We start from the raw sequence: 12,901 nt of genomic DNA, 5'->3' as shown, positions 1-12,901 counted from the left end.
ACTCAATCTTAAAAATCTTCTCAAATCATCAAGTCACAAAATTTCTATTAGATTGAAAAATCAAAAAGTCTCAGAGCTGGGGAGAACTTTGGTAAATGATCCGATTTAACCCTGGCCTATAGATAGATGAATGTAGTTTATGAGTATTAAAACTGATGACCTGTGGACAGTGGGCCATGCTTGACCTTTTGGGACATACACCAAGTGGTAAGACAACCCCCTCACCTCAAAGGGGTTGATGTGTTTCCAAATGATGTGTTTCCCAAATTGTACCAGTATCACTGAGGGGGAAAGGTATGATTGTAAAAACGAACATTTCCAGGCCCTATCTCAGACTTGCTGACTCAGAAAGTTTAGGGATGGGACCCAGGAATCCACATCTTTTAAAGTATCCCAAGTAATTCTTAGCACCATTCAACATTTGAGAACCACTACTCTGGTAGGTCTGAGAGATGTGCTCAAAATAATACCAGTCATAAAAGTGTTGAATATGGACTGAATGGGGGGGGGGGGAGCTTGTCTTCTAAGGCTATAAACAAAAATTTGATCAGCATCATCCTTCGTTAATGCCAGATATCTATCAGAAAACACTAAATCATCTCTTAGCCCGACTCAGACATTTTTCTAAATTATGTTGACCACTAGGTTAGATTGTGAGCTATTAATTTCATAATAGATGAATAGAAACCTTTACTGGGGAATTTTAAAAGCTCTAGTGATCTACATTCTCCCTAAAATGCCTAACTCACTTGACATTTAGTGTGGATTCATTTAGTTCGTGCACTACACGTTAGTCTATTTTCTTCCCATGACAATGGTGTTCATAAGGAATAGCAAATTTCATTATATTTTCCTTTGACAAAAAATATAAAAAACTAGTAAACATAAAGTTGAATTCATAAACGTGAGGTATTTGAACTTTAAAAAAGTAAGCTCCTGGCAGAATTAATTGGCACATACAGATTCTATATAATGTATAATATCTAGCACTTTGTGTACATAAATATCATCTGGGGAGTAGCTATTGATGCAGATTGCAGAAGAGTTTGACTTGGTAGAAGTAAGACGGGTAATTGAATTTTTAAGTAGCACCCCAGCTAATTCTGATGTGAATGGTTTTGAAAAAAATATTCCCAGGATTTCAAGAATCCAAGCTTATGCCTACCTAAACTTTCCTTTGAATCTAAACCAATATATTAAACACAGTATATTGTCAATGCATGCATATTTAATTCAAGTAATCACAAATGGGAAAAAGTAGGGAAATTCAGCTCATCTAATCAGAGCCCACATTCTATAATTCAGAACTGTGGAATCTTGTGTTTATCATAAATTACTGTCTTCTAGGATTAGGAGCCACATGTAGTAAAAAAGGCAACTTAACATAGGCTTTGCTGTTGTCTCTTATAGAGAGTATATGCAACATTCTAATTCCCTACTTTTCAAACTTAAAATATGATGAAGAGTGTGTGTATATGGCAAGGGAGATGGTTGACTGAGGGTACAGTAAATGCGCATGATTCTCCAACCAAAACAATAATCAGAGAAACACAATTCTGAGGATCATACAAAATAAAAGCAAATGGAATCTGTCCTTGATCACTCTTGATGTTAGGATTGTAATTTCTCCATTCCCACAGGAATTAATTGTGGACAAATTAAACACTTGTGGTATTATCTACTTACTAACAACTCAGAGAACAGGGATGTTCCCATCCTCATTTCCTTTGAGGAGTGCAGATATATGTGGGTTCTGGGGCTATGAGCATTCTCAGAGTCTAGAAAGTATGCTTTATATATTTACACGATGTTTTTCGCCCGAATAGTCTGCAAACCTATAAAAGGAGCTCTGTTTATTACTTAATGATGGCCTAACCTTGAACAAGTTATTTGCCCTGTCAGAGGCTCAGTTTCCTCAACTGTAAAATGGATACCCAGGCTGATCTGGATTCATAGTCCCGGCTCTTTCTATTCTGCAGTGACACTCCCCATATCACAGTGCCTAACTGAGGTTTACATGGGAGGATCCTAAGAGGTAAATTTTACAAAAGCACCCAGTGAGCTAGCTGTAAAGCATTATACAGATGAAGTGGGTTATAATTAGTTTTATGAAGCCCAGTTATAAAGGTGCAAAATGACCCAGAAAAAGAAGACAGGGAGACAGACCTGAAATACAACATCTATAGTGCCTATCTACTATAGTGCCTATCTAAATGGTAGATAGGTGCTTAATAAGTACTAAGTGAAGGGATGCCTGGTGGCTCAGTGGTTGAGCATCTGCCTTTGGCTCAGGTCATGATCCCGGGGTTCTGGATTTGAGTTCCGCATCAGGCTCCCTATGGGAGCCTGCTTCTCCCTCTGCCTGTGTCTCTCTGACTCTCTCACTGGGTGTCTCATGAATAAATAAATAAAATCTTAAAAAAAAAAAAAGTACTGAGTGAAGAACACACACAAAAAAACAGGTCTGTGCCTTCATCATACTAGGTATGATACCGAGAAGGAATAAATATAACAAAAAGCAAGGATAGTTTGATTTAACCATACAAGCCACAATTCCAACAGCCTAAAATCTTAAAACTGACTTGACATGAAAGAGGATCCAAATGTAAGACTGACCCATCATTTTCAAAGAAGTGGTTATATTCTTACCTCTTTGGTCTTTCAGATGCAGCCTTGTGGGGAAAACTGAATCTGGGTGAAGTTGCTGAATTTTTCCCTGTATCAGATAGATCTGCATGATCATCCTAGCAGGCTGTAGAGGAAACAATAGATTGTATAGAATATTGAGTGCCAAAGCTGTGTTTTGGATCTGGAAGGGTAATTTTTGGTGACATACTGATTTTAAGCAAACCAGATTTATCCCGTAAGTTTCCCTCCCCAGAGACACATCAAAAGGAGGCTAGGGGGTCAGAGCAGGGAGATAGTGAAGTTATTTATTTTATAAAACAGATTCTTTACCAGTCCTTTGTCAGTTTCCTAGAATACATAAAACGTGATTCAAATTTAAATATTCAAATTGCATTACATATAACTTTTGACATAGCTATTTATAGAAAGAGACAACACATTAAAAAATTCAAGGGAAAGAATTTTTTTTTTTTCTGGGTGGGCCTTAACTTCGCTTCTCCCACCCCACATCCCCATTGCAAATATATTTTTATGCTGGGTGACGTTTCTAAAACAGGAGTGCTCTTTTCTATTGTTGAAATGAAACAAACAAGTTTGCTTTTAGAGCCACAGAAGTGCCCAACTGTTAGAAAAAAAAAAAAAGTTTTCCCCTGGCCTCTTGCCTGTCCTATCCGCATGCAACCTTTCCCATTGGCCCCTTTCTCTAGGAGGGCCCCTGGGGCTGTCTGTACTCACTGTAAAACCATTCTGTGCAGTGGAGAACTAGTTTCTTCAAAATCCCAGGGACCACCCAGAACATGCCTGGTTTTTGGCAAATGTGTACGTGTTTCCTCGGTCTTTGATTAGCTGTATGTGAAGTAATCGACCCGGGTTTCTGGGTCTTTATTTGAAAAAGAGATGGGGAGAAAAGTGTTTTTAAGAATTGATGAAAGGAAGAAAGGAAATCTGTTTTCTCACCAAAAATCTACTTAAAATTCATTTTACGTATTTGTGTGTGGGGGAAGGGGCAGGACGAGGGAACTCAAGACTTCAAACGAGCTAAACCGTTGCAAAATGAGTAAAAGCCGTTTCAGACTCTGGGTTGCGAGTAAGCCTGTGCCTCCCGACGCGTCCCTCCCGGGTGGGCCCCGCGGCCCGCGCCCACCGCCGCGGCCGGGAACAGGAGCAGGCGCCGCGATGGCCCCGGGGGCCCGGGCTCCCGGACTCCAGGCCGGCTCTGGCTCTTCCTGTCGTTCCTCTCTCACGGCTTCCTCTCCCACATACTAGGTGCTCAATTAATGCCTGTGGGCTGGGTGGGCTGGGTCGCAGCAAGCGGGCACTCAGCAGCTGCCCCCACGCCGCCGGCGACGTTCGCTGGGGTCACCTGGGTCCCGGCTGCCGCGGCCCCGGCGGCTGGAAAGTGACCAAGAAGCGGAGCGGCCGGAGCCAAGATGGAGCGGAGGCGGGAGAACCGAGGAGGCAGCGCGGGCGCGAGCTGGGGGGCCCACCTGCCGGCGGCGCTCCCATTGACCAGGAGGTCGGCGCAGCCCGCGCGCGCGCGGGGGCGGGGGCGGCGGCGGCGGCGGGGGCGGGGGCGGGGGCGGGGGCGGCGGGGAGGGAGGGACGCCCCGGCGCGCGCCCGGACCCAGGCTCCGCCCCGCCAGGCTCCGCACGCGCCCACTTCGCGGAGCCGCGGGCCGGGGGCCGCCGGGAGAGGGGAGGTCGCGCCGCGCGCGCACGCGCGCCGCCGCCGGCTGACGCGGGCCCCGGCGCGCGCCTCCCCCGCCCCCCGCCCCCCTCCCCGTCCCGGGGGCCCGGCGCGCGGCCCTGCTGACGTCAGCGGGCGGCTTGCGGTGCGGGGTGCGCAGAGCCGCTGGCGCACTCGCGCGCTGCGCTCGCCCCCTCCCCCGCCCGGGCTGTGGCGCGCGCGCTCGCTGGCTCTCCCTTCATTTTTTCCTCCCCTCCCTCCAGCCTCCCCGCGTCTCTCTCTCTCTCCCCCCTCGAGCTGCCAGCTGCCCGCGGCTCCCTCGCGCTCCTCTCCCTCTCCCGTAGGCTCCACCGAGCGATGCGAGCTTTGGGAGACAGCGACGCCGCCTCCCGCTAGAGACCTGCCCCCCGGCCCGGCCCGGCCCCCTGCCCAGCCCTGCCCTGCGCGCGGGGGTCGGCGAAGGCGCCGCGGACGCTCCGACGGCCGAGGACCCGCGATGCACATGCACTAGCAGCACCCCCTCACTCGCTCCCTCCACGCCCCGCGCCGCCGCCGCCGCCGCCGCCGCCGCCGCCGCCGCCGCCGCCTCCTCCTCCTCCGGCAGCAGCGGCAGGAGGACCCACCCTGCCCCCCACCCCACCCTCCGCCGGCTCCGGCTGCGGCTCCTGCCTCAACTATTATTTTATTTATTTTGGGTCGTGCACAAGCCTCAGTGCCTGCAGCCCGCGCCTCCTCGGACCGCGGGCGCCTCCTCCCTCGGCCCCGGAGCCCCAGACCCCGGCCACCTTCGCCTCCACACCCCTAGAGCCCGCCCGCTGCCGCCAGTCTCCGCTGCTGGGATCTTGTCCGCGGCTGTCTTTTTGGGGGGTTCTGGTTTCCCGACATTTTTGTTTTCAGCCAAGGGAAGGATATCGTGGTTTTTTTTGTTGTTGTTGTTGTTTTTTGTTTTTTGTTTTTTTTGTTTTTTTGTTTTTCCCCACTGAGCCCAGGCTCTGCTCTCTGGGGGGGTGGGGGGCGCGCCGAGCCGGGGAGCCGTGCCAGCCGAGTCGTGCGGGCTGTGGCAGGGAAGGGGCCACCATGGGATGTACTCTGAGCGCAGAGGAGAGAGCCGCCCTCGAGCGGAGCAAGGCGATTGAGAAAAACCTCAAAGAGGATGGCATCAGCGCCGCCAAAGACGTGAAATTACTCCTGCTGGGTAAGGACCGGGGCTGCCACCCCCATCTCCCGACCCCGAACGCTCCGCACCCGCCTCCGCCCGCTCTCCCACCCTGCTCGTGCCTGGGGAGACCTGGTCCCCCGATTCGGTCCACCCTCGCATGCCTCCCCCCCCCCCCCCCCCCAGTTCCCCTAAGCTGACACTCACCAGTTTTTCCCCCGGTCTGTCCCAACAGGGGCTGGAGAATCAGGAAAAAGCACCATTGTGAAGCAGATGAAGTAAGTCCCTGTGGCATTGGGATTTGTACTTTTATTAATAATTTTTTGTCATTTGTATTATCTTGCTCATTCCACATTGCTCTCCAGGCCTGGTTTCTGATTCATGCGCCCGCGCGCGCGCACACACACACACACACACACACACACCTGGATTTGATTCCCCTCCCCCACGCCCTACGTTGGTTCTGGGTCCTCCACCCCAACTCCCGGGTGGGTGGTTTTTCTTTCTTTTTTTTTTTTTTTTTTGCGGGGGGGGGGGGAGGGAGGGAAGTGGAGCGCCTGTAGTTTGTATGAATGGCAGTGTCCGCCATATTGATCAGAACATCACACTATTGGCATGATTCTAATCATTACTCTTGCTCCTTGGGTGTATCACTACCTCCATTATTGTCTGTTTCATTCTGTATTTCTCTCTCCTCCCTCCCTCCCACTACCACCACCACCACCACCACCACCACCACCACCACCACCCATTCCACATCCATAATCCCACTTGCCCCTGCTCTTCTCCTGGGGCAGTGATTTTGAACTTGGCTAAAACGTGGAAGGGACCCAGCCCTAGACTGGGGTGGAGGATCAAGTGTCTGCTGTTCATGGATTTGGTGCTGAATTGAAGGTTGTGGTTTCTACCCCCCCCCCTCCCCCTTCTGAGAAGCACTAGGGTTAGGGGAAGGGGTATGTGGTAGGGGAGGGGTGGGCTTCCAAGCAGATATGACTGGCACAGCAATATCCAAGGCAGAGGTGGACGGGGATGCCGGTTGAGGCTGAATGCCCAGCCCTTGCTCCCCCCCTCCCCCCAGCCTTTGCTCTCCTGACATGGGCAGTTTTCCTTCACTCCCTGGCCTTTATCTATGTATTTATTTACACTCTGCATAGGCCACCTTCCTTATAAATCTACCCTCAATGCGGATTTCAGGCCCCACTTGCCAGCCGCCCCCTTCTGCCTTACATATCAGTTTCGCCTCCTAATTAACTGGGGGTGGATTTGAGTGATGGTTGAAAATTAAAACAAAATGGGATATTCCTTCCCTTCCACACTTTGTCGGTTAGGAGCCTCGCCCCTCCTTCCCACTCTCGAAGCTTGCTTCTTGCCCCATCCACTCCGCAATTCCTGGCAAGCCCACCGGGCAGCTTTGCTTGGGAGGGGGTGGCTTGTGGGGAAGGGGTGTGCGCCCTCGGGGCCTCCTGGCCCTGCTGCTTCCGTTGGCCTGTCAGTTCGGGACGTTAAGACCGTTTAGCGAGGATTCCACGTCGCTTTGCTGTGACACCTTCGTGCACACACAGCTCCTAATTAGGGGTTGCTGTGCAGTAAACAAAAATGATTATTTTTCAACTTGACAGAATAGCTGAAGTAATTGCATCCCGTAGGAAAACAATGGAAAATAAAAACCCCTTTCGCGGAAAGGTGGGTGGGAGACAAAACATGCTTGCGGTTTCAGAACCAAGATGCAAAAAAATCTTGCATGTGTAACAGGCATGACAAGCGGGTTCTAGGCGGCGCCATGATGGTAGGGAATAGCGACTCGGAGACAATTTCCCCACGTCTGCTTGACATATTCTTATTTTCCTTCGAGAGCTCCCTGGGGCTTGCTTTGCAGAGGCCCCCTCGGCTCGCCGCACCCCTCTGAGCCACGGGTAATTTGGCCTGGGGCTCCTCTAGAGCTTGTGCAGCCCAAATGGATGGGGAGGCGGGGCCTGGGGAATTGCTCTTTGCAACAAGGTGCATGTTGCATCTGCCTGGAGCCCTTGCGGGTCGGCAAATGCAAGCAGCGCCACCCCTCTCTCCCAGAAGGGGGTGTTTCAAAACTTCAGGAGTCTGTAATCTGCAGTGGCGGCCTCGGAGCCGGCTAGAAGCCCCAGCCACCGGGCTGAGTGAGGTTTCAGGCGTTGCAAGTGGTGGACAGCGCCCAGCTGAGGCCGGAAAAGTCGCTGATGCTCAGCTCGGTGGCGCTCGGCTCGGTGCGGACTGGGCGCGGGGCTCGGAGGGACTCGGCAGTGTTCGGAACGGAGTCGGGGCCCCAGCGGAGAGAACCGAGCCTCTTCGGAGGGGGCCGAAGGCATTCGGGAAGGCTCAGGGAAGTCGCGGGTGGGGGGCGGGGGTGGGGGAGTCTGCAAATTAACTTTGCATCCACCAAGGCAACTCCCTCCCTGCTTCTCCCGAACATGTCCTATATAAATTAGGTTGATTTAATAAGAAGTTTAAAAATATATACTGAGCCCCCCAAAGGGTATCTTGCCTTTTTTATTCAAAGAGAGCTGAGCTCTCCGAGGAAATAGGTGTGCCATTTTAGAATGAAAGAAAATTCCTAATTATATACTGGGGCAGGAAATCTTAAATGAAGGCTGTAAGTAGGCTTTTCCCAGGAAAGTCTTATGTGGCTCATATTTAGTTACACTGAGGAGGGGGAAAAGGGCAGGCCTTTGACGTGTGAGATATCAGAGCATATCTTCTCTTTTCCCTGTACCCCCTCCCCCCATGTTTCTTACACCCACAGGATACATTTTTGAAGAAAAATGTTGGGCAAAACTGAGATTTTTGTAGGTAAAATTATTAAAATATATTTTTAAATATACTAACTCTTTAGGAAATAGGTTAGGTTTGTTCAAAAGGTCAGTGAGAAAGACTTCTGGCCATGTAGATTTTGCCACAAGGGACCCTGGCATCCTGTCCTCCTGAAGCATTCATGAATGGCAGCCTTTCCTTTGAGCCCTCCAGCTTGGCTTGAAATAAATCAGATCAGGGCCTTGTGCCAAGCTGGATGCAGGACTTGTTTTATTAACCACAAAATGTGGGATTGGTGTCACTGTATCCTAGTGACAAATTCTTTTGAGTCCTCCCTTGCAGAGATGATTTTCCCCAATCGCCACTTGACCGAGAGTCACTTGAGTCAGGAGATCTGTACTGTGGGTGGGGCAGGGTCCAAAATGTGGGTGGCACTTACAGAAGGCAGTTTTGAACTTGACTATGCAGTGTGATTGGTGACCAACCTATCAGGCCATATGTATGAACTAATTTGGATGCTGCTTTATTTCACTTAGGTAGATGGAATTAGAGAGTTCTCCATGGGTGGTTGCCCTGTGAGAACTTGATGATTTCCTAATGGGGTCCGGGATTTAATAGCTCCTGTTATATTGAGAGAAAGAATATTGATATTCAGACATCTCCAGACCCTTTTAAATCAGCGTTTCCAGAAGAGCAAAGAGCCATTCCGTTGAGTTCATATTCTCATCTGTGTTGTGGCATGCTGATTGGCTTCCATATATGCCCTAGTAAGTGAAGTTATATGACAAAGGGCTGATCGTATATGCTGCTTAGAACAAAGTGTTAACACCCACATCAGGCTAGAAATGCAGGAAAACTGACCTTTGAAATTCTTCTGCTTGATACATGTTATAGTGGGAAACCTCTGTCCATTTAACAGATGCCACATATTAGACCATCATTTTTAAAAGCCTGATTCTTAATACTTTATTAAAAGTTTCATTTGAACATAGCTTGCTGGGGTGTTTTTTTCTTTGCATATGTGATCATGAGCTCACTTTTGGGAGCTCTGTGTCAGACAATCCAAAACATTTCAGCACTGAGACATAAACAACAATAATTGAAACAGCACAAATAAAATTTTACACACACCATGAGTAATCAGTGACCTTTTTTAATATGTGGTATTTAAATAATTCTGCTCGTTAGGAGGCTGTGACCTTACCTGTGATATGGCCTCATCATTTTTGCAATCTGTGGGAGTCTTATTCAGACTAACCAAAATTTTTAAAGGAGGTGTTAATTTTATTTAACTACCAAAAGCCTTACAAAGAGCCCTCTTGAAGAATTATATTTTATGAAGTATGGAAGCAACAGAATATCGCCTTAAGTGACTTCCCATTTTGAACAGTGACAAACTGTTTGGGCTAGCCTGATGAAAATGTGAAATGAACTTGTGGAGTTGCTGTAAGCACCACAGTTTGCTCTCATTTGAGGTGTTGACTTTTCTGTGATGTCACATCTAGGCTATCTGTTTCTGGAGCAGTAAATGGATTTTTAGGAAGATAGAGTTAGAAGGTGGCAATGAGGCGTGGTCTGCAAGCTGCTGGCCTTATATGTAAAAGGACACGGTAAAATGGAGCACTCCCAGGGTGCCTGTTTGGTGCCAAATTCTAGGATTTGCCTGGTGAAGATGTCATTTCTCCTACAAATATCCCAGCCCTTACAGTGGGTTATGATTCTTGAGGACAGACCCCATCCTATGGGGGAAGGGTGTCTTAAGAAGTCACCTGCTGCCAAAAGCTGGTGGTTTCCTCCGCCCCCAGCTGACCCAGCCTTTTTACGTAGGGTGTCTCCTGTTTGGCTTAGGTTCATGGTGAGCTTGTGTTCATTCAGCACGCTGCGCTGTTCAGTGCCTACTAAGTGGTGATCATGAGCGGAAGGGAATGGCCACCCGCAGCCATTACCCTGTAAAAGTGCAGCCGTCTAAAGGGGCGTTTCCCTGCACATCCCCAAAGGGTCCCACATGGAGGCAGCACTCTGGAGAGCTACTCTTTCAGATTTGTGGACTTGTTATTTCTGCAATCATCTCTTTGCCTGCTTTGCCCTTCCCCCTTCCTCCTGTCTCCATGTTTATTCAAATGGATGCACCCTGCTCTCTGGAGACTGTGTGAGCGCAAACAGAATGTCAGATCAAGTAGCAGATGAGTTCTCCTTTGCTGATGGATGGTGCTCTCTCCCTGCTTACTGTTCACTGAGCTGTAAATACCAACAGACCTTCCTGCCAGAAGAGTAGCAAACAGTCCACCTGATCTCCTCAGGAATCAGCCCATGGAACCCTTGAACCTCACTTACCTGTTGGATCCTGTCTGCTGGTTGAAAGGGTCGTTCCTGAGCTGATTAAATGGATGAGGCTTCATTCAGGATCAACATGGCTCTAAAGGAATACGGAATTTCTGTTCTCTCTGTGTGGGACTAGATTAGATTCACAGTGCTCAGAGGCAGAGTACTCTCTGGTCTCTTTAACACTTGGAACTCCCCAGATTATAGTGTGCTCCTCAGTGTGCCACATCTGCTCAAGATAGGGCAGGTCACTCATGCTCTTCAGCTGCTCACAGTACCCTATTTCTGTTAACATTGGAGATTTAATGTGAGCAGAATATTAAATGTTTTTCTGACATGTGGTCAGTCCATCTGGATGCAGGGACTGGGTTCCCCATCTCCCAGGGTGTCTTCAGGCTCTCATTTCTTATGAAGCTAGAGAGACCTTTATCATAAGAGCCACATTGTGATCTGAAAGACAAAAGACAAGCTGGGAAGGGGATGATTTCAAAGTGAGAAAACATATTGGAAAGGGTTACCCCCAAACTTGACACTGGCAAAGAACAACTTTTGATGTTGACAAAAGAAAATGTGTGTGTGTGTACCCATACTACATGAATTTAAGAACAGCAGGTACTATGAGTACTTTTACCTTATGGATTGCATCACCATAAACAGCTTAATGGTGCTCAAATGATCCCCATTCTAAGCATTTGTTTAAATTTGCATCACATTCTTATTTTATCCTGTGCTTCTTGCTCAAACACAATACTGGTTAGAAAAGAAACCGTCCAGCAAATCCATCATTAGCATAGAGGGAAAGGAGAGGAAGGAGCAGCAGCCTGTTACCGGTTCAAGAAAATAGCTAGTTTCTTTTTTAGAGAAGCCATTTGGCATCTCTAAAATTGAGAGGTGATTAAGAGCATGCACTCTGTAACCAGGTTACCTGGCTTCAAATCTTAGCTCTGCCACTAACTAGGTGTGTGACCTTAAACAAGTTACTTAACTTTTTGTACCCCAGTATCTTTGCCTGTGAAATGGGGCTGATGATAAAAATACCTGATAGGGTTGTTGCAAACAGTAAATAATGTAGTATATGAAATGCCCTTATAACAGTGTTCTAGAAATCATTATACAAATGTCAGCTGTAGTTTTTATTCCTTTGACTGATTAGTGGGTGTTCCCTTCCCATATGGAGTTCTTTTCTGAAGTATGTGGGCCTTATCTTCCTTGGGAGCCAGAAGGGGAGTGCTGTGGTTCATGCTCGTGGCTTCTTCCCCTTGCCTGCTCTGCAGCACCAGTTATATAACTCACTGTGTTGTCATAACTGATGTGACATTTTTGATGGTGCAGCTGCTTCAGTCCATGAGGCTGGAGTGATGTTACAAACTGTGGGAAAGAGCACTGGACCAGGAGTCAAGACAAGTGGTTCTCCCCTTGCATTTTTGGGGGTTCTGTTTCCCCCAACTCCTTCCCTGTTTCAAGTGGTCCATAGAATTGGGGACTGCCTTCATTTTCAGGGTTTTTGAGGTCTTTGATGCAAGAGGTTCTAAACATAAAAGCACCAATTACGGTTCCATCCTGCGGGGGTAGGGGGTACCTATGAAAGCTCTTTGAAGGCCAAGATAATTGCAGAATAGCAACCTCAACCACAAAGCTTTGTCGGCCAAGAAAAGTCATAGTCCTGAAAGGCATTTTGAGGAAACCACCTCTAACCAAACTTTTCATGCAGATGTGGTTCTCAAACCAAAGAGGAGGATCTGAAAGTGTCCTGTTAGTAAAAAACAGGATGTTTCTGGGAGGAGAGCCCCAGTGACATGCTAGAGGGAGAAGTGGTTTGTCTGTGGCTTCCAGGATTCTTAGAAATGGAGACAGCCTGGCTCAACCAGGGATGCCTGCAGGTGAAGGAACTTGCCTGAGTTCAGGTGCCTCAGATCCCAGCGGTTGGGAGATTTGCAGACCAGTAAAAGGGGAGGATGGGGAGAACTGTGCTTTAATTTTGACTCATTCTCTAATTTGACTTTGAGCAGGTCAGTTAGCCCCTGTGAGCCTCAGTTTGTTCATCTCTTAATTAGAATGTGGGCTTTCACCACAGAATTTCTCAGGCCTCTTTCAGGTTTCTAGATCTAAGATCCAGTAAATGCAAAGAGAAACCTAGAAGCCTGAAATGCAAGGGGGAATAGTGGGAGTATTTACCGCCCACAGCTTTTATCTGCTGAGCCATCTTTAGTTCTAATTTTCTTTACAGAGAAGAGGAAAAACATTGTGCTTTTCATAGCACAAAAAAATTAAAGTAAAATAAAATCCTCCAAGGCTAATAGTCAATGCCCTGAACTTGTCCCCTTACT

At 48.2% G+C, this 12,901-nt stretch overlaps 1 protein-coding gene across 2 annotated transcripts in view; it reads left to right on the top strand.

Annotated features, from left to right (window-relative positions):
• The first annotated feature begins 4,325 nt into the window (after positions 1–4,325).
• The window catches only part of GNAO1 (G protein subunit alpha o1), a 173,776-nt gene continuing 165,200 nt past the window's right edge, over positions 4,326–12,901 (top strand). The window contains exons 1-2 of one of the 2 annotated variants that reach the window (XM_041765158.1): positions 4,326–5,510; positions 5,707–5,749. In XM_041765158.1, coding sequence (XP_041621092.1) covers positions 5,393–5,510; positions 5,707–5,749 — 161 coding nt within the window. In that variant the 5' untranslated portion in view covers positions 4,326–5,392. The remainder of the gene's footprint in view (positions 5,511–5,706; positions 5,750–12,901) is intronic. The other variant, XM_041765157.1, reaches the window with a different exon arrangement.

This window comes from Vulpes lagopus, chromosome 8 (genome assembly GCF_018345385.1).
Source record: "Vulpes lagopus strain Blue_001 chromosome 8, ASM1834538v1, whole genome shotgun sequence".
Taxonomy (NCBI): domain Eukaryota; kingdom Metazoa; phylum Chordata; class Mammalia; order Carnivora; family Canidae; genus Vulpes; species Vulpes lagopus.
The sequence above is the reverse complement of the archived record's forward strand: the minus strand, read 5'-3'. Positions and strand labels throughout refer to the sequence as shown.